The sequence below is a fragment of the Acinonyx jubatus genome, chromosome A2 (assembly GCF_027475565.1).
Source record: "Acinonyx jubatus isolate Ajub_Pintada_27869175 chromosome A2, VMU_Ajub_asm_v1.0, whole genome shotgun sequence".
Classification (NCBI taxonomy): Eukaryota; Metazoa; Chordata; class Mammalia; order Carnivora; family Felidae; genus Acinonyx; species Acinonyx jubatus.
In genome coordinates this window covers 150,214,183-150,235,036 of record NC_069383.1, presented here as the reverse complement: position 1 = coordinate 150,235,036, position 20,854 = coordinate 150,214,183, and the positions used below count along the sequence as shown (strand labels likewise).

The following is a 20,854-nucleotide window of genomic DNA, read 5'->3' as shown; positions in this document are numbered from 1 at the left end:
GTCACACAACTCATGGGGGACAGTCAGCTGCTTTTAACCCAAGTGCCAAACTGCTTCGGGGCACCTTGGGTGGCTCAGTCGGTTAAGCGTCCGACTTCGGCTCAGGTTATCATGTCATGGTTCGTGGGTTCAAGCCCTACGTCGGGCTCTGTGCTGACAGCTCGGAGCCTGGAGCCTGCTTCGGATTCTGTCTCCCTCTCTCTCTGCCCCTCCCCAGCTCATGCTCTTCCAAAAATAAATAAATATTAAAAAAAAAAAAAGAAGATACCTTAAAAGCTTCTAACAAAATCTAACCTCTAAAAGGCCTAAATTCTCTTGGGTTATAAAAACCTGGACTGTAGGAAGCAGAGGGTATAACTGAGGGTTTACGTTGCTCTGGCTGGAACAAAAGGTGTCTGAGAACAGCCCCCCCCCCCCCCCCCACCGCCCCATTGTAAGCAGCAAGGACATACGCTGGCTGACACGGTAGGGAGGAAGTCCCCAGCCTTTCTGGCATTACCTGCAGGTAGTTGCTCACCAAGCTGCTCATGCTGGAGCTTCGGCTGGGGGGTCTCCACAGGTAGGCAGAGGAGCCAGCGGCCAGCGTCCTCCTGTGGGGCCACAGAGCAGACAGACCTGGGTCAGAGCAGGAAATACACACGCGCGTACGTGCACCCGGGGGCCTTGGTTATGACAAGGCACCCAGTGGTGGGAGGGGGCAGTGCCCTCCCAGATAGAGCGTAACAAGGCAAAACCCATCAGCTTCTGCCAAAGGGCAGATTTACGTGGGTCTACAGCAGATGCACTCCACTGCTGAGTTTCAACGTAAGGCCTCTCCACCCGCTGCCCAGAAAGAACGAAATGAACATATTACTTCCCAATTTTTGCTCTAAATTTTCCTTATATCTTTGTTCCTGTCATAGTCTGCTCGTGAGGGAAAAGTGGCAATCAATCTGAGAAATAAAGGTGACATGGTGCTTGGAGGCAGCCCTGCAGTGGTCATAAAAGTACAACTAGCCTAAGTCTGTATCCCTAGGGAAGCAGATAAACTGGTTTAGTTGCGGGGCGCCCAGGTGGTGCAGTCGGTTAAGCGTCCAACTCTTGATCTCGGCTCAGGTCATGATCTCACGGCTGGTGGGTTTAATCCCCGCGTCGGGCTCTGTGCTGACAGTGCAGAGCCTGCTTGGGATTCTCCCCCTCCTCTCTCTCTGCCCCTTCCCCGCTCGTGCACACACTCTCCCTCTCAGAATAAACTTTAAAAATAAATAAATAGACTGGTTTACTTGCACAAGAGAATACTCTATACCATGGCTCAAAGATCTCTTTTTTAGTGAAGGACCAGATAGAACGCACTTCACACTTGCAAGCCTTATGGTCTCCGTCACAACAACTCGACTCTGCCACTGTTGCAGGAGAGCAGCTGTGGACAACATGGAAATGAGTGCGGGAAGCCGTGTGGGCTGCGGCCTGTTGACCCCACTCTACAGCTATAGAACTCCATGTGTCTAAAACCATGCGAAATGAAAAAAAGCAGGTTGCAAAAGGATGGCTGTCTCACGGTTCAGTGTGTGCAAAATTTAAAAATAAATACAAAACAAAACCATACATATATAAGATATCTATGGATACACACACAGTGAAACACAAGAACACTTGGGAATGACCTGCATCAACTACAGGGCTGTGATTACTTCTAGGCAGGAATTGAAGAGAAAAGCATGACGGTGGCTGGGGCTTTATTTGGAGCTGGAAGATTTTATTTCCTACAAAGATGGTATCAGACATGACAACAACCAACAAAAAAAATACCCCCAAAAAACAAAAACAACCCCAAACCCCCCAAATCCCAGCTTGATGGGGCTCCCACTGGGCAAATACGGAATAATTTAAGTTTCAAAATGAAAGATTACAGTGACAGACTATAACCCACTGAATAAAATAACCCACGAGTCAACACTGCTATCAATCAATCAATACATGAATGAGGAAGAAGGAAAAGATCTTTCTTACAATAGGGTGCTAGCTACTAATGTAGAAGGAGGAATGGAGTCAGAAAAATCACTCTGACAATCATGACGGACTCAGGCAAGAATTACCAACGGATGCTGAAACTAACAGGTGGCAGATTTAGAAACAAAAAATGGGGTAACAACCTCATCGTAAAATATCTTCCCCTAAGAAACACACCGATTACTTGGGGCGCCTGGGTGGCTCAGTCGGTTAAGCATCCGACTTCGGCTCAGGTCATGATCTCACAGTTCGAGATTTTGAGCCCCCTGTCAGGCTCTGTCCTGACAGCTCAGAGCCTGGAGCCTGCTTGGGATTCTGTGTCTCCCTCTCTCTCTCCGCCCCTTCCCCCACTCACGCTCTGTCTCTCTCAAAAATAAATAAACATTAAAAAAAATAAAAAGAAACACACTGATTACAAAGGGAGATACAGTAACTTTAGGGAGATCTTGGAAACACCAGATGACTTAATAGTCACGTTAACCACCCTGGTAATGAAACAAATCAACATCGTGTGTCTCCAGACGATATGCTGAGGAGGACACAACATCTGGGGTACTCCCTCTGGAAATACTTACCCTGAACCTCACAATGAGGAATAGCCAAGGCAAACACAAACGAAGGAACATTTTACAAAATAATTGGCTTGTGCTTTTCCAAAATGTCTACACTATCAAAGACAAAGACAGGGAAACTGTTCCAAGTTCAAAGAGATCAGAGAGACCTGGCATGAATTGCAGCATGTGTTTCTGGGCTGGCTTTTGGTTTATAAAAAACATTATTGGGATAATTCCTAAAATCTGGCCTATAAATCAGTAGCATTGTATCAATATTCATTTCCCAATCTTAATAACTACCCTGAGGTTATACATAAGAGGGTGCCCTTGACTTTAAGAAATACACCATGAGGTACCTAGGAATAGAGAGAGGGGAATCGACTCTGTAACTTACTCTCAAATGGCCTAGGAAATACACCAACATGTACCGATAAAGAGAAAGAATGATAGAAACAGTTGTAGTAAAACACTGGTAATTAGGGAAATCGAGGTAACAGCCAGATGAACGCTCTGTGGCATTTCGGGGGCAACTCTGCTGGTAATTATGAATTGATTTCAAAATTAAAAAGTTTTAAAAAGGACATGTGCAGCAAATACGGCAAACAGTTAGCTATTTGATCTCGGAGGTTGGCCCATGGGCATTGTCATGTCCAGTACTTTTCTCTACACAGAAAATACTCCTAATGTAAAATATAAAAATTTACATTAAAAGAAAATCTGTATCAACAGAAAGCAAAACAAAGAACGCTGGAGTGGAGGTGAGCTCGAGTCTGGCACCTCAGCCCTGCTGGGTGACTTTGGGCAGGTCCCCGTCATCTGAGCCTGTCCCCTCCCATCTCCCTCCTGGAGTGGCACGGAGTGCCACACTGGTAAGAAGTGAAAATCCTGCAGCTTTTCCAGCAACCCGTGCATGGGTGAGCTGTACCTCCCTCTCCTGCGGCCCGCAACTCTGCAAGGACACAACCAGGAAAAAACCTACCGGCTCCCCGCAGGCCGCCCCCGAAGAAACCTCAGGTTTTGCATATGTGTCTCCACTGACTCATTTGACACCTGGCTGATGGGGAGAGTTTCAGGTTGGAGCCTTCTGATGTTATCATCGTTAATCACAGACACGACAACGTCTGTTCGATCAGGAGGGCCTAAGAGAGCTGCCAAACCTTTATTTATGTAATTTACCGAGCGACCCAACTGCTGGCAGGACACTGGGGGCAATCTTGAGAACTTCAAGCATCTCTTTTCCCTGTCTTTTCAACCAAGCGATTCGTCCAAGTACCTGGCAAACGTCGGCCAGGCAGCGTCCAAATCGTAGCCCCTGGATGCCAGGTCAAACTGAACCTCAGTCAGCTCGTAGAGCTGGCCCACGATGTCAGAGCTCAGCTTCGGCTTCAGAAAGGGGCTCCGTGCATAATACCAGTCGCTGCAGGGAAGCACAGATAGGGACTGATCGCAAGAGCAATAAAGGGTAAGGAAAGACTGAACCTGATACGGCTCTGCCTTAACAAATTCTAACTCCGGTGACTAATGAGTTAAATTCAGACAGACAGACAGACACACACACACCAACTTGATTTTCTTTCGAATGAGCTTGCTCTTCAAGGAAATTGCTGGAATGAACTAGACGCATATTCACTTACTGTTTACATCCTATCTATTTTCCCAAAAAGGATATGAGAAAACTTAAATCTCAATTATTTGTCCGGAAAGGGACAGCTGTTGGGGAAAGAACTCTTCTTTTTTGAAATGTAACCTCATCTTCTATTCCTTCTAGAGAAATCAACAACAGAATGGTGAGCTCACGGCTAAATTCTGTCCAGACGCCAATGTTAAAGCCAAGAAACAAAATATCCTCACTTGGAGGTGCTGGTTGTTTCGCTTCACGTGGAGCAAGAAGAATTTAAAAAAGGCCACACTGTGGGGCGCCTGGGTGGCTCAGTCGGTTAAGCATCTGACTTCGGCTCGGGTCATGATCTCACAGCTCGTGAGTTCGAGCCCCACCTTGGGCTCTGTGCTGACAGCTCGGAGCCTGGAGAGCCTGCTTCAGATTCTGTGTCTCCCTCTCCCTCTGCCCCTCCCCCTGCTCACACTTTGTCTGTCTGCCTGTCTGTCTCTTTCTCAATAATAAGTAAACATTAAAAAAAAAAAATTTTTATTTTTTTTTTTTTTAATTTAAAAAGGCCACACTGAGGGCCGCCTGGGTGGCTTAGCGGGCTAAGCGGTCGAGTCTTGATCTTGGCTCGGGTCATGATCTTGAGGTTTGTGCGCAGGCTGTGTGCTGACGGTGCGGAGCCTGCTTGGGATTCTGTCTTTCCTTCTCTCCGCCTCTCCCCTGCTTGTGCTCTCAATCTATCCCTCTCAAAAATAAACACACGCTAAAAAATTTAAAGTAAATAAATAAAAAGGCCACGCTGATGAGTGCAAAGACGCCTGTGAAATGGGACACATTGGAAGCCAAGCTGCTTGTGACAGTTCTCACCAAACACCTGGAACAAAATAATCTTCAAACCAAACGTGAGAAGATTCTTAACGCACCTGAATTCACAAAGCCCGTCACATGCATGGGACATACATCTTTATGCAAATCAATCTTAAAGACGACAAATGAAACACAGTATTTTCCCCCAATCTTTTTTTTTTTAATCCACAAGTGATTTCTTTGATTGAGTGGAAGAACCCTCCCTAGGGAGGGGGGAGGGGGGGGGCTGGAAAAGGCTGCTGGGAAATCGGCAGGTTCTGCTGATAGGTGCCGGACCTGTAGCTCCTCTTTCCACACGCCGGTGACACGCTCAGTCCCCTCCCTCCCTCCCCCGCGGCCCAGGCTTCAGCACCAGCGCCACAAAGACCGACCCCCTGGACAACCCGGGCTCTCGACCTGGCCACCTACTTCAACGTCCAGAGAGCCTAGACACAGCCAGCAGGTGTCGACTCGGGGTCTCGGGCGAGGCCCCGGGCCCGGTGGGGTTAAAAATCCCATAGCTGATTCTGCCGAGAGGCCAAGGCTGCGGCCCGGTGGTTCAGGGTGGCCAGCGGGGCTGGTCCATTCATCAGGGTCAGGCCCCAGGACACGCCAGCCGTGGGGGCAAACGCCCCGGCCTTATGAGCTCAGAGATCCGCACCCGAGCTCCTGCGTCAGGACTCAGCATCTGTGGGGCCCGGAGAAAGGCCCTCGGCCTCTCGGGGCTTCAGGTCCTCACCTGGGACTAGGCGGTGCTGCTGTCGGGCAGGTGGGAGAGGACCGCGTGGGTGGGAGGGCCGGGGGGCCACCCCGGCAGGCGCGTCTGCCATGGGCTCACTGTCCCGAACGAGGGGACCTCATCTCGCGGCGTGAAGCCCAGCGCAGCCGTGCGTTTACCTGGTCACTTTGGTGTTCATGAAGCACTGCTGTAAGGTATCTGCCAACCGCTGGTGCACCAGGGAGTAGCGAACGAACGCCCTTCCTCTTCCCAGAGATGTCCGGAGCTGGAAACGAGGAGAGCACGTGGCCATGAGGAGCCGGGAGCCTGACCTCCAGTCGCCCGGAGGGCGAGGCCTGAAGCAGCCAGGCCCCTTGGCGTCCTTCAGGGGAGAAGGACCCGCAGACTCCGGGGAACACGGCAAGGAAGACGCGCTCACGGGAGGCTCTGGGACATCGCTTTCAGGACGCACGTGTCATTCTCCCGCCCCGGCTCCACCCGGAGCTCTGGGTTTGGCGTCAGATGGGACACCGTGGGAGCTCACTGGGGACACTTATGAGAAAATGTGGCAGGTAGAGGAGGGGCCCCTCACACCAAGATGAAGCGAGCTCGAGGAAGGGGCCATCTCGGTTTGCCTCATGTCCGGCTTAGTTTTGAGGTGCAGGGGAAGAGGCCAGGAGGCTGGCTGGAGCCCCCGTGGGAGGGGAAGAGAGAGGAGGGGAAAGGCAGGGGTGCGTAGGGGGGACTTATAAGAAGTTCAGATGGATGTGTGATGGCCCACTCGGTGTTCTCACGAAACCATCAGTAAAATCGGGACGTGTCGACGCCGTCCCGGTCGGATTTAAGATAGGCCAGCTCTGCACTTGGTCAGAAGGTACCCAGGGGGTAAGAGAGAGCTGGGCTCTCTCGAGGCAGCCCGGTCACACTGGGGTAACAAAGAAAAGCATCGCGTGTGGCTCCGTTTCAGGAAGTCTGAAATGGACAGCACGGGAGGGTCCAGCTGCGGGCCCGCCTTGGAAACCTCACCCCACGGTGCCCGAACGTGGCTTCTCGAGAGGTTTCCGGAAGCTTATTGGGAGGGAGGTGGGTGTGCCGGCCAGAGACTCTGCTGTGAGGCGGGCAAAGCAGGGCTCTGCCAGTTGTGGGCACAGGCGGCCGGTTTGTGTAACGGGATTCATTCCCGATGTTTCGCCCCCAGCAGCTCCACGTGAGCGGGAAGGAATTCAGGGCCCCCTCAAGCTGCCATGTGTACCCTGCCCTGTCAGGCTCGGGGGTCTGAGCGGGGTAAGTAGAGACCCCATACCCTCCTCACCCCGTGAGAGGTGAGAAATGTTTAGCCTGGCGGCGGGGGACAGGGGCAGCCCCGTTCCAACCAAAAGATGGTCCTGACACCCCACGCCATCAGGACGCCAATCGTGGCACGGGCTTGAGACAGGAAATCTGTGGTACAGCCTCAAGTACGGCCTTTTCGAATCGATGAGGTAAACATTCCAGTACGCAGCACCCCTGCAGCTCAGAGCTGGGGGTTTTTGGATTGCTGACTCAAGAAAACGATACCACAATATGAAGTAGCCTTAAAAAAATAAAAAGGTGTGAAGCGTCAAGAACAGGAGAGGCTGTGAGCCTCTTATTTTAAGAGAGAGACAGAGGGAGAGAGAGAGAACGCTAGTGGGGGAGGAGCAGAGAGAGAGGGAAGACACAGAATCCGAAGCAGGCTCCAGGCTCCGAGCTGTCAGCACAGAGCCCGATGGGGGCCTCGAACCCACGAACCGTGAGATCATGACCTGAGCCGAACGAAGTCGGACGCTTCACCGACTGAGCCACCCAGGCGCCCCCCAAATTGATTATATATGTTACATATATGTGGAGTGATTTATTTAAAGAGGTATCTTGCAACATCCTTTGTACTCTGAGTGAAAACAGTGCACAGCTTTTTTATTTTTTAGCGTTCTGAGGTCATGGGTTCATTTTCCTTACCTAACTCCTTAAATGCTTAGCACCTAGTCCAAACTTCGCTGCACTGTATCGAGAAGCTCTACCACAGCTGGAGAGGGCAGGAAGTCCGCAAGGGACTCCAGAGCAGATTCGGTTTCCCGCCAGGCCACTGTGCTGACAGCCCAATGGCGCGCTGCACCCCGGAAGGGAGCCTGTCCGTCTCAGGGAAAGACGTGTAGGCCAGGTTGAGCTTATTCGGAACCCCTGGAAGTGGCTGATTACAGCCTTGGAAGAGTTTAGCCTAAAGGGCTGATTCCCACCCCGAGGGGGCCTGAGGTGGGCCCAGCTATGCTCCTTACCCATTAACTTTTACCTTCTGGCTTGTCGGCTTTGGGCAACACTCCATCGGTACGGTTAACCCGAGCACCCGGCAGCCCTGTGGCCTGGTGCCATTCCCGGGAATCCCCACCAAGGGTGCCTGCGGGGAGCCTGGTCTACACAGCCTCCAGGAAACCGACAATGTCCGTGCAAGCAGGGAACGCTTTTTTGCTTGAGAAGTCAGCTTCCCTGGCCTTGGATCATCTAAAGGTCTGTGTGCTATGCAAGAGGCAGATTTCAGCATTTTGTAACCCTGGGCCGTGAGGACTAAGCTAAACTTATTTGCAGACTTCAGCTGTCTGAAGCCGTAAAGTCAAAGGCCTCCGGTGCTCTGAGGAGTGGAAGACCGGACAGCGACACCGAGAACTTCTTCCAGACTTTCGGAGAGAAGGCAATGAGACCCTCTCTGGGTGGGTGATGCATTAAAATGCTCAAGACCGTGGCGCTGGATGGACGTTATGGAAATCCAAGGAACAGACGCCTGACAGCCAAGGTCTTTCCTACTTTTCTCAGATGTCAGAGGGTGGAAAACGCTCGACCCTCAGTGTCAACGTATCTAACGCTGTCATTCTCTGTAAGAAGAAACCCCTCGGGCTCCAGCTGGCAGGCGGCGGGAAGGGATCTCAGAGCACCCTCTGAGGGCTACCTCAGAGCCCCTGGGAGGGCCATCAGGGGGCACAGCTGCCGGCTTTACCGGGACTTGAACTGTACTAAGGAGGCACTGAAAAGGAAGCGGAAAGGTAGAAACCCTTTAGGCCTCCCGCCCCACATCTAGGGGTTTAGTTGCTCCTGAATCTGCAAAATTCTTCACTCCCAGAGGGACTAGGCTGAAGACAGAGAGAGAGGGAGAGACAGGGGAGAGAGGGGGATGGAGAGAGAGAGGGGGGAAGAGAGAGTGAGGAATAGAGAAAGGGAGGAGAGAGGGAGGGGGAAGAGAGGGGGAAAGAAAGAGAGGGGAGAGAAAGAGAGAGGGGCAGGGAGGGAGGAAGGGGAGGGAGGGGGGAAGAGAGAAGAGGGGGAGAGAGAGAAGAGGGGGAGAGAGAGAAGAGAAAGGGATGGAGGCAGAGAGAGAAGACAGAGAGGAGGAGGGAGAGAAGGGCAAGAGGGAGGGAGGGAGAGGGGGGGAGAGGGAGGGAGAGAGAGAAGAGAGAGAGAGGGAGAATGTGCTGTTCCAGAGTTCTCTAACACAGCAAAGCCCTGGCTTTCTGCTCTCCAGGGGTTCAGAACAGAACGCAGGAAGCTACTTAGCATAACCAGCATTTTAAGAAACGTCTCCTGAGGTCTCACATCACTCTCCTCATTACAAAAACAAGTTTCCTGGGCAAATTATAGGGAAAGCACCTAGTAAACTCTAAGAATTTTATCTAAGGAACTAATGTTTTTTAAAAGGCGGAGGCGTCCCGTGCTGCGTGCAACCCCTCCTCCCTCATGGTCCCGTGAACAGCCTCCAAGCAGGCAGACCACTTGCGGTCTAGGGAACAGGGTCAGGACTGAGCCACCCCCGGGCTTGGTAAGCGCTCGCTTGGGTGGCTTCCCGGAGCCCACACTGGGCACCAATTTCCTTACTTCTTTACCAGCCGTCCACCCCCCACCCCCACATCCTCACGGGGCCGTCTGCTGCGGGGGTCCAGGTGAGAGATGCTTCAGGCAGGGGGAGAGAGAGATGTGGGATCCTCAGCCACGCGCTTACCTCCGGAATCGACTTGACGAATCGGATCCCGTCATTGGCTCCTTTCACCTTGGCCAGGCAGGCACAGAAGTAATCCCAGTAGTCCTTCCTGTTGCCCAGAAGGGTGGCCTTCTCCTTCTGATCGAACTGCGTAGAGGAAGGGACAGAGAGAGGAGGGCCACGCCCGCTGCTGTTCATCCCACCATTTAAACAATAAAGAACAGCAAAACCTTCTTAGTTACCCGGTGCTGGGCAAGGCCCTTCATTGGCAAAGGAGGGTGTTTTAATCCCCAATTTACAGATGAGGAAACAGAGGCTAGGAGAGGTTAGGTGGCCGGCTCAAGTTCACACAACTGGTGAGATTTAGGAATAACAACCCCCCCCCCCAAAAAAGGTAACCCCTCTGTGCACCTTGTGGGGAGGAAGACCACCGAAGGGGGCTTAGTAACACAGGATGAAGAAATACAAGTGGAAAGTCTTCAGGGCAACACATGAGGGTCAACTTGGTCTCAACGCAGGGAAATGGGTTGGTGACATCTCATCCCAGTTACTCAAGTTCCAACACTGTTTTAATATGCGTGCAGTTAAGTTCAAATTAATGCTGGCTCTGAGTCATTTCAAATCCAAAACTAAAACCTAACTGAAAACAAAGAAGGTCCGTAAATCATTTCCCAACATGACCCAGAACCAGTTGAAAAGGCACGCGAAAGGTAAAACCTTCTAGCACGCTGGGGCCTCTCTCCCCAGGCCCCAGCAGGCTCTCATCCCTTACACAGGTTCTGGTGGGATGTGACATTGCAAACTTAGGGTGTTCGGAATGATAAAGGTGCTTCTTTCTATAACAGCATTTTGTAGTAGTTTTTCTGGTTATGGAAGTAAGACCGATCAATCGTTAGAAAATCTGGATAAAACTAAAAAAAAAGAAAAAGAAAAACTATAATGCCCAATGCCCTGTCCCTCGGAGAACTTCTGTTAACATTTTGGTCCACTTCCTTCCTGCCTCCTGTGATTGCCTGTGGTTTTCCACATCTGCAGAGTTCTCTAGATCTGTGTGGTTGTGTGTTTTTTTTTTCTTTTAATGTTTTATTTTTGAGAGAGAGAGACAGAGCATGGGGTGGGGGAGGGGCAGAGAGAGGGGGAGACACAGAATCTGAAGCAGCCTCCAGGCTCCAAGCTGTCAGCACAGAGCCTGACGCGGGGCTTGAACTCACAAATTCTGACATCTTAACCTGGGCCAAAGCTGGACGCTTAACCAACTGAGCCACCCAGGCGCCCCTGTAGATCTGCGTTTCTTGAACCAAGCAGACAGAAGCATCACACTGTGAGCGAGTTCAAACAAAACTTCCCGGGTTGACCTCAGAGACCCCGATTCAGCAGGTCAGGGCGGGAACTGAGAATACATTTCTAACCTGCCCCCAGGTGATGCAGCTGCTGCTGGTCTGTGGGCCACACTTTGAGCAACAAGGATCTAAAACGGGGGCTTCTGGATCATCTTCAGTGTGGAGAACGTGTGACTGGGTGTGCATGCAATGCACGTCTGCCTGGGGACAGATTCCACAGCTTTTAACTAGACTCTCAAAGGGGTCTGTGACTGCCCTAAAGTGAAGATCCCTGCTATCCAGTGACCTCATGACCTGCCTCAAGATGACCTAAATCTCTGAAGAATGTTCTTGATTCCTACAATCATCCTAAGGGGCAACATTCTGACTTTTCAGAGGCTTGCACTTGGGAGGCTCAAGCTCTCGCCGGGGACTGCACAAACTTTCAGTCTAACCAGCAGGGCTTGATGGCTCCACAGAGCTGTCTGACCCACATCCTGAAGGCTGATGAGTCATGCAAGAGAGAAACAGAACAGAGCAGAAATCAACATGGTACGGGAGTCACTTACTTGAAGGAGATACTCGAGTTTATAAGAAAACTTGTGTAAGCTGGTGCTGTCATCCGTGATGGGCTCCCCTGCTTCCTTAAATTCTTTGCTTAGCTCTGTCACGGCATCTTTAAGACAACAAACAGGAACGCGTAACTGACCTCAGAGGGAGAAACAGAATTACCCCCAGGACGCGTGAGAAGCAAGTGGCCGATGATGGCAGAGCCCCTTGGAAACAAAAAGCGATATGAAACGCTCGATGGATGTAATGCCGGGCCTGAAGGCGTCCAGGTGGCCTGAGAGCCCCCAGGTAGGTATTCTAGAACAGCTCCCTGATGGGGCACACTTCTCGGCCATCCCTGTAGGCCTCTACCATGTAGGCCCGTAATATGCATGCAACACACGTTTGCTATGTGCACGGGTCACTCAGTAGGCCCCTGCCGGTGACTTCCAGAAAGCTTTGCCCTTCATTCCGGCCACGTTCCTTGTTGTTCTTCCCCATAACCCTACTGCTCAGTACAGGGTAAGTCCCGGCTTCAAGAAGCCCCAGAATGTGCAAATAAGAGAACAATCCCAAGAACGACAATGACACCTGCTTCTGGGAGCTGAGGGCCCCTCAGGGGCCAGGCCTTTGCACGGCCTTCTCACTGAATATGGCACTGAGGGGCAGGGTTGTTTTGTTTTGACAAATCTAACACGCGACTGGTCTTAAAATGATCCCAATTTCCAAACTGTTAAAATGTGAAAAAACAAAAACAAAAACAAAAAAATTTAAGAATGATGAAGGCTGATGGGGCGCCTGGGTGGTTCCATCGGTGAAGTGTCTGACTCTTGATTTCGGCTCCGGTCATGATCTCACGCTCCGTGAGATTGAGCCTCACGTCGGGCTCTATGCTGACAGCATGGAGCCTGCTCAGGATTCCCTTTCTCTCTCACTCTCTGTCCCTCCCCACTCCTGTTCTTTCCCTTTCTCTCTCTCTCTCTCTCTCTCTGTCAAAATAAACATTTAAAAAAAAAAAAAAACAACAAAGACCGATGAAGGCTGATATCATCATCCCTGTTGGCAGATAAGGAGCCCCTGGGGAAGTCAGAGCACTCGCCAAAGACGAAGGGCGGTGAACAGCAGAGCTGGAATGAGAACCCTGGTCTTCTCAAGGGCTTTCTGACTCCGGGGCTCGCCTCTCCACTTCTGAGAGAACTGACCTCCCTGTGCACAAAGAAAGGAAAACCACCTTGACTCTCATTTACGGCCTCTGCTGTGGGACAGAGAGACTGTGAGAAGCTGTGTTTGGTGTAGACACTGGGCAAAGTGCCCCCAGCTGGATGGCTGGGGCCCGCTGGACAAAACGACCTTCCCCTGCGACCTTCCTTCTTCGTAAGGAACAGGAGCTCCCAGGCACCACAGCTGGAAAGCAGGCCGGCCCGGCACTGAAGCTGAGCCCGAGCCGCTAAAATGCAATTGCTACCAACCCCTCAGGCAGAGGTCAGCAAAGGGCAAAGACAGGCTCTTGGGACTAATTCTCACAATTGACTGCCGTCCAGTCGCACCCTCTAGAAGTATTGGCCGCGGCTGGCTTTGAGAGCTGGGGGAGGGCCGGGGACCAGGGAAGGCACAAGCCTTTCCCCCCTCCACCACTCAGCCTGGGTTAACGCTCACAACCTGATCTGGGAACTCCCGAAATTTTGAAAGAAGGAGGCTTGGGTATGAAATACGAAGTCTGCCGCTCTAATCTCTGATAATCCAAATGCATTACTTAGGGATAATCTTAGTTTTATGTGAATGATACATCTATGTCTGCCAACAATCTTGAGAAGCGGGTGTTACCGTCGAGCTGACCTTGCGCACGAAGAAAGCAACGGGACCTCGGAAAGGTGACGGGACTCATCCCACATTTTCCAGGGTTAAAAGGCAGAGCCAGGAGCTGACCCCAAAGCCCTCGTCAGTGCTGTCCCCAGGAGGACGAGTGGGCTGCCCTGTGCAGGCACGAAGGCTGTGCACTGCCCAAGGACCCCTCGCCTGGGGACGTTCCACTCCCATGCTAGATGCTGAAGATCTGTTGTGTGCCGATGAAGACAGTTACCAACAGATGCAAGGGAAGGGTCTTGAGAAAGTGGTGTTTCCAAGTGCTCAGCGGGCGGGTCAGATGGCCTTGGGATGCCAGAGATGACCAGGACAGTCGGGACAAGGGTGGGGAAGGGTACGTGAACAAGTGCCAATGTCTGGCCCCCTCCCTGGACCAGAGGCTCTAGCAGGGGTCCTCTCTTCCCTCCCAATAAAGACCCCTGGGTCCCAAAGTCATGCTGGAGAACCAAAGACTGACACGCAGAAAAGGTGGCCTCCTTTGTGGAGAAACTTCTCAAGGCCAGGGGTGAACTCAGATTTGCAGGGCCTGCCATTTCGCTTTCTCTGCGTGTGTGTGTGTGTGTGTATGTGTGTGTGTTTAGGCTGAAGGAGAAAAACCATCTACCGTTTTAGCTGGAAGTAGGCTGGTGTGGTTAAGAGTGTAGACTCTGACACCTGGTGTGTATGCAAACCCAGGCTCTGCCCAACTGGATGTGTGACCTTAGGCAAGTCACTTAACCTCTCTGTGCCCCTCTCTGCATCTGTAGAATGGGGATAATGGTTCCTACCTCGCAGACCAAATGTGAGGACATACCGGGCTACTAACATAAGGCCTGGCACGTGTGGAACGCCATGTGATTCTCGGCTTATTCGAGGCCCGAAGTGCTACACCAATGGGAGGCAAGCCTGACCGACTTTTCTCTCACTGACCTTTGACCAGCAGGGTGAGAAGCGTGCTGCGGCCGCCACTAGCCCAGCGGCCCTGGGTGTGGCAGACCGCGGCTGCTCATCACTGTGCTCGCAGGTAACAACCTGACTCAGGACGGCGTCGCCGTAATCTCTGCGACATGTTAGAAGCGGTCAGCTTCAGACCGTCTGTAGCAACCGCGTGGGAGCTCCGAAGACCCGTACGGACCAGCCCCGGTGAGCTCAGGCAGGCGGGAAGCTTGCCCGACTCCTGACCCTCGGCACGTCACCTAAAAGGGTGAGCTCGGTCCCTAGACTCTGCAGCCGGGAGAGAAAGCGGTCGGCTCCTCCCCCGAGCCTGCCTCACTCCGCGTGCACCGTCCCCGGCCCTTCTCCAGGGACACGGGAGCTGCGAGTCTCATCCCTGCGCTGAGCTCAGGGGCGTCCAGGAGGCGGCGGGCCCAGAACTGCAGTGCGTCACAGGAGACAGGCTGTCCGCCCGCCAGGACCGGGTAGGACGACAAAACAAGAGAGACGGGTGTCTGGCCATCCTGCTGAGGCAGGGAGAACGCGGCCTCCCCAAATGGGCCAACTCCATCGCGGCCCGGAGGCCTGAGATGCCGCCAGACGGAACAGGGGGCTTGTAGCACTCACGCCCACACGAACTGAGAGCAGACCCAGGCCCAGGAAAGGGTATTGGCTTGGGGCGCCTGGGTGGCTCGGTCGGTTGAGCGACCAACACCGGCTCAGGTCACAATCTCACGGTTTGTGGGTTCGAGCCCCGCGTCGGGCTCTGTGCTGACAGCGCGGAGCCTGGAGCTGGCTTCCGATTCTGTGTCTCCTTTTCGCTCCGCCCCTCCCCCGCTCATGCTCTGTCTCTGTCTCAGAAATAAACAAACGTTAAAAAAAAAAAAATTTTTTTTAAAAAAAAAAAGAAGAAGAAAGAGAATGGTATTGGATTCTGTTGACAAACTGGCCCTGAGAGGAGGCCCGGGCCAGCCGCCCCCGCCTGACACAGGGCGGACACCCAAGCCCCAAACACCTCCACGCGACGTGTCCCAAGGGCTCCAGTTACTCCCCGTGTGACGAGGAAGAGAGGGCGGCAGGAGCATAGCCCAGCTCCCCCACAGCCAAGCCTGGCGTGTCCCCTCCCCAATGGCACCTTGCAAATCGCGGATGATTCTCTGCAGCTGGCTCTCTGCGATGGGGGAGGCCATGGCCACTGGCTGCAGGCCGCCTCTCTCGGCTGTGCGCCTCCCGCCTGGGTCCGCTCAGCAGAGGTCAGACTCCATGGTGACACCTGGAGAGAGAGAGGGAGGCCGTGGAGGGCTCAGTGACAGATACAACATGAAGACAGGATGAGAGGGGCATGCCCCGGGGCCCAAAGTCGCCCCATCTGGGTGTCTTCCCTCAGCGGAAAGGGCTTGACCTTTCTGTGTGGGCCTTGCCCGGTGGGCATTCCCTGGCTGGCTTCTGACACACTTCTTTTCAGACACAATGACCTGGGTTGGGGCTTAAAAGGCGATAGGTTCAACCAAACAGCATGACTCACTGAGCGTCTCTCCTCTTCTCCCCTCTTAGGTGTGACTGCCTCACCCTCCTTCGACCTTGAGAAATGCCTCCCAGGGGCTCCCGTCACTCTGGGGAGGCCAGACCCAGCCCAACCCACATTCAGACGGCCTGCTAAGCTGACGGTGCCGGCCACCACCAGACCCCTGTCTCCCCCACGCCCGGCCCCCTGTCCTCCCCAGGCTGGCTTCCTCTGACCAACAGTTAGTAACATCTGGCCGGTGGCGGTAGAGGCGTAGAGGTGAGAGGCTGAGGACCCCTGGGGCTTCGGGACCAAAGAAAGCCAGGCTTGCCTTGTGGGGGAAGCAGCTCGCTCGTGGAGGCTCAGCAGCTCCAGCTGCCCAGAACCCAGCTCGGCCTGGCTGTGTAGACGCCGCCTGGCCTGCATCGGGGGCCCGGGCAACCCTCGGTCCAGTCAAGGGACACGGCTCTATTTTAAGCTTGGTTACAGTCCTCTTGCAGCTGGTGAGTCCTGAGTTACCAGCCCTGCTCGGGCAGCTGCTAAAGTGATTTAAGGACACGGTAGTGGCTGAAGACCAGCAGAGGTGAGGACACACGAGTGGCACTGGAGACAAGTGTGGGTATGCACGGGGATGCTCCAGTGTCCCTTCTACAGAAGGAACGTCAGAAATGGACGTCTCTAGGGGCACCTGAGTGGCTCAGTCAGTTAAGCATACGACTTCGGCTCAGGTCATGATCTCGAGGTTTGTGAGTTTGAGTCCTGCGTTGGATTCTGTGCTGACGGCTCAGAGCCTGGAGCCTGCTTCAGATTCCGTGTCTCCCTCTCTCTCTGCTCCTCCCCAGCTTGCTCACACATGCACACGCCCACTCTCTCTCTCTCTCTCTCTCAAAAATAAATAAACATTAAAAAACAATTTAAAAAAAAAGAATTGAGCATCTCCAATTCGTAGACATCCAACACCAGGTTGCGTCATGCTTGTTGGCAAAAGCAGGTGGTGAGACTAGAGGAAGCCAGAGCAGCCACCACTGAGTGAGGGCCTACTGTGTGCTATGCGCTGGGTCCTGATAGGGGCTTTACACGCGTGATCATTTTCATCCCACGACCGCCTTAGTGGGGTAGAGAACACCAGTTGGAGAAGCCACATAAAACTCGCCTAAGGCCGTGGGCCAATAAGGAGCGAATCGTGGTCTGGGCCCTGGTCAGTCTGATTCAAACCCTGTGGATCTATAGCTCAGCATCGTCCCTACTACAAATGGCCAACCCCTTCTGCTGTCTTCTAGGAAGCACCCTGAACTCCAGCGTCTCCCAAATAATGAGCCGCCACCCTGAGTGTTTCTCACACGTGCTGGCCCTCCCTTTCCCACAGCCCTATTCCCCTTCCCGCTCCAAGAGTCCAGGCAATATGACTCTGGAATAGAAACAGTCCCAGGTTTCAAGTTCCTCCAAATATTTACATAAGCATTCCAGCATGAGCCTGAAGCAAGAAGGGCCTGTCACAGGGCGGATATGCCTTGGCCTATTTTTAACTAACAAGCTGGCACAGCTGGGACTCAGTGCAAACAAGGCCCAAAGAGGGCTTCTCTGGCCTCGGAGGAATGAGACAGGCACACACCAAAACCATACTCCCAGCGATTCCTGACATGGAGCCCAAGAGAGGCAGGGGGCCCACAGAGAGCCCTCCAAAGCCCCTTAAGAGGTATTAGATACCCCCTGCCCGCCACAGACACTAAACCGAGGGTGGGAGTGGGTTTCAAGAAGGCAGCCTGCCCATCCCTAGGCGGCTCTCCGGGGCACCTGCTGAGCACAGAGCCTGAGCAGGGGCCAGCCAGGGCCCTGCGGAGAGCCAGAACCCAGGCTCAGCCGGGCTTCTGCAGGGGGTCCGATGCCTCGGTGGGCACGCTGCCCCTCCCGGAGAGGTAGAGAGAGTCCAGGGTCCGCACTGTCAATGCACAGCTGCCCCGACACCATGCTGTGTCAAGTTCCTTCCATGCGCAGGCTGGGGACACGGATGCACGCGAGGCACGGTCTAGCCCTGGAGAAGCTCGGCTGTGCACCAAGCAGACAGACAGAAAAATATCCCGCTATCTGGACACGGCAGAAGAGCTCCATGCAGAGATAGGAATAAAAAGCGACGGGTACTCAGCGATGAAAGGGTTGGGCCATGGACACGTACAACAGATGCTTCCTGCTGAGCGAAAACAGCCAGACGGAAAAGGCTACGTCCTTCATGATTCCATTTGCATGATATTCTCGCAAAGGCAAAACGTGGGGGAGAGGTCACAGTGGTGGCTGCCAGGGCCTGGGCGGGAGGGGGTGGCGGTGAAGGGGGGACATGACTACAAGAGTCGGCAGAAATTGGGGGGGGGGGGGCGGCAGCTCTGTTCCGTGTCTTGCCCGTGGTGGTGGTTACATGACCGTATCTGACAAACATACATTTGTCAAAACTCACAGACTGCAGATTGTATCTCAACAAAAAAGGCCGCACTGTGACGAATTTAGGAAGATGCCGTGGGGCCTCAGGAAGGGAAAATTAATTCCACTTGGGGGAGGGAGAGGGTGAGAGGCGGGGGCAACCGAGGTGTGCCAGGCCTGAAAAATGAGGATGAGGTCTTTTGAAGAGACCCAAGGAGGAAAGGGCACCGGGATGGGGGGGGGAAGGGGGACAGCGAGCATGGAGGCTGCTTCTCTCCCGAAATTCCTCTCATTTGGCTGTTGTCAATGGACAGCCTTGTCGTTCCTGGGAGAAAGACGCTCAGAGGAAAATGACAGACACCCAAGTCTTCAAAGGCCCTGGGCCTGTGTGCACGCTTCAAACCAGGCGGAGACCCAACTCGTGGAAGAGGGCAGATTCTGAGTTAGGCTCCATAATTTGCTAGAACAGCCCTCAAGATTTGGAAAAACATTAAGATGACTGGTTTATCTTAAAAGATACAATCTGGGAACAACCAGGCGGAAGAGACAAGAGGCGCAGAGTTGGGGGGGGGGGGTGGGCTGGTTCGAGGTTTGCGAAGCTTCTACGCCCTCAGGGCTCCCCACCCAGCAGCACCTTGCAGGACAGGCTCCGGCCGGGTGGATACCCGGACCCTGGGAACCAGCCGTCTCTGAGGCCTGCCGTCATGAGCCTGGACAGACAGAAACATGCTCCTTCGAGACGTGCGGGGACTCTGGGGAGACGGCCCTGTGTCCGCACGGCCGGGCGAGGCCGCCTCCGCATGACCCTCGGAGCGCGCTCAGCTGATGCCAAGCTCCCGGGTCACGGGGTGAGCTGTGCCCAGCTGCTGATTACACAAGCAGCTTTTCCGGAAAGCCTGAGTCACCACCCAGGTAATGTGCCCCAAGAGAACCGGCTGCTGGACCTGCAGGTCGCGGTGGGCTTCCCCACCGCGGATAGGGGTCCCGCCTCACAGGGGTTTCTTTTGTTTTTCTTAACATTTATTTATTTTTGAGACAGAGAGAGACACCGTATCAGCGGGGCAGGGGCAGAGAGAGAGGGACACACAGAATCCGAAGCAGACTCCAGGCTCTGAGCTGTCAGCACAGAGCCCGACGCGGGGCTCGAACCCACGGACCATGCGATCACCACCTGAGCTGAAGTCAGACGTTCAACCGACTGAGCCCCCCAGGTGCCCCCACCTCACAGGGTTTCAGGCAGTTAATGAGAGCTTCCTTGGAAGATCATGGTTCCTATAGGAATGCTCTTTTCCTGAACTTTGGGGTGACGGCTCTTAGCAGTCTGCCCTCCCTCTTCCCTGGTCTGAGGTCATTATTAACCACCGGAAGACACAGAGTGCGGCACTCTCTCCACACCACGGTCATGTGGCTTTTTTTCCACACCAATAACCAGTTCTGACACCGACTGGGGGTTCTCCAGTTCGGTTCAGTTCTGATACTAATGACCTGGAGTCAGTGCAGACCCCACAGGTCAAGGGCTCTGTCCACAAGACGGCCCTGGCTGTCAGACGCTGGTCCCAAGTCCCAGGCTGCTACCCGTACTTCTGACCAACCGGCTCTAAATTAGGGATTCCCACGATCCCCTCTCCTTAGGTTCCATAATTTGCTAGAACAGCTCTCAAGATTTGGAAAAACATTAAGATGACTGGTTTATCTTAAAAGATACAATCTGGGAACAGCCAGGTGGAAGAGACGAGAGAGGCGCAGAGTTGGGGTGGGGGGGGCTGGTTTGAGGTTTGCAAAGCTTCTATGCACTCAGGGCTCCCCACCCAGCAGCACCTTGCAGGACCCCCTCACTTCGGGGTTTAATGGAGGCCTCATTCCGCAGACTTGGGTGATTAACTCCTTCAGCCCACTCCCCTGAGGTCTGGGGTAGGGCTGAAAGTTCCAACCCTGTAATCACATGGTTGCCTCTTCAGGCAACCAGCCCCCACCCTGAAGCCATCCCAGGGGCTGAGGAGGGTCACCCTATTAGCATAAACTCAGGCGTGGCTGAAAAGAGGCACACATAACAAAAGACACTCCCATCACTCAGGAAATTCCTAGGGTTCCAGAAGCTGTGTGCCTGGAACCTGGGACAACCACTGACTATCTGTTTCTTGTGGTATCACAGAGATGGCCTGAAGCAGCAGGATCCTGACAGGCCATCAGCCAGCTGCTCTCCTAACTCAGGAGACACGGAGAGCTTCAGTCTGCACTGCCTGGGCCTTGGCCTTGGCCGCTTCAGCACCAGGGGAACGACTCCAGGACTCCCACACCTCGCGAGGGCCCCAAAGAACGTATCCCATGCCTCCATGAACCCAGGGCCCTTGCTGCATGGCTTGTAAAAACCTCCCTCGCTTGTCTCTGGCAAGCTCTTTCAAATGCCAGAGAAATTCATTTTATAAAATTTGGGGGAACATTGAAATCTCGTGCCAACAGCTCAAAATTATGTTTACGCTTATCCAGCATGTCTGCAAGCATCCAATATTCTGGTAAAGTGGAAAAGGGACTAAATGCACCCGGGACTATTGCCTGAGTTCCTAGTCATGGCTTAGGTATTATATCAGAGGTAAAACTCT

The 20,854-nt window shown here is 53.4% G+C and overlaps 1 protein-coding gene across 3 annotated transcripts in view; it reads right to left on the bottom strand.

The window, feature by feature from the left end:
* Positions 1-20,854, bottom strand: part of FYCO1 (FYVE and coiled-coil domain autophagy adaptor 1) — a 70,869-nt gene that overhangs the window by 44,136 nt on the left and 5,879 nt on the right. The window contains exons 1-7 of one of the 3 annotated variants that reach the window (XM_027038526.2): positions 16,174-16,328; positions 15,474-15,611; positions 11,584-11,690; positions 9,717-9,842; positions 5,893-5,999; positions 3,817-3,960; positions 500-590 (exon numbers count right to left, since the gene is read on the bottom strand). In XM_027038526.2, coding sequence (XP_026894327.1) covers positions 500-590; positions 3,817-3,960; positions 5,893-5,999; positions 9,717-9,842; positions 11,584-11,690; positions 15,474-15,528 — 630 coding nt within the window. In that variant the 5' untranslated portion in view covers positions 15,529-15,611; positions 16,174-16,328. Of the gene's footprint in view, positions 1-499; positions 591-3,816; positions 3,961-5,892; positions 6,000-9,716; positions 9,843-11,583; positions 11,691-15,473; positions 15,612-16,173; positions 16,329-20,854 lie in introns of those variants that run through there. The other 2 variants (XM_027038524.2, XM_053219536.1) reach the window with 2 other exon arrangements.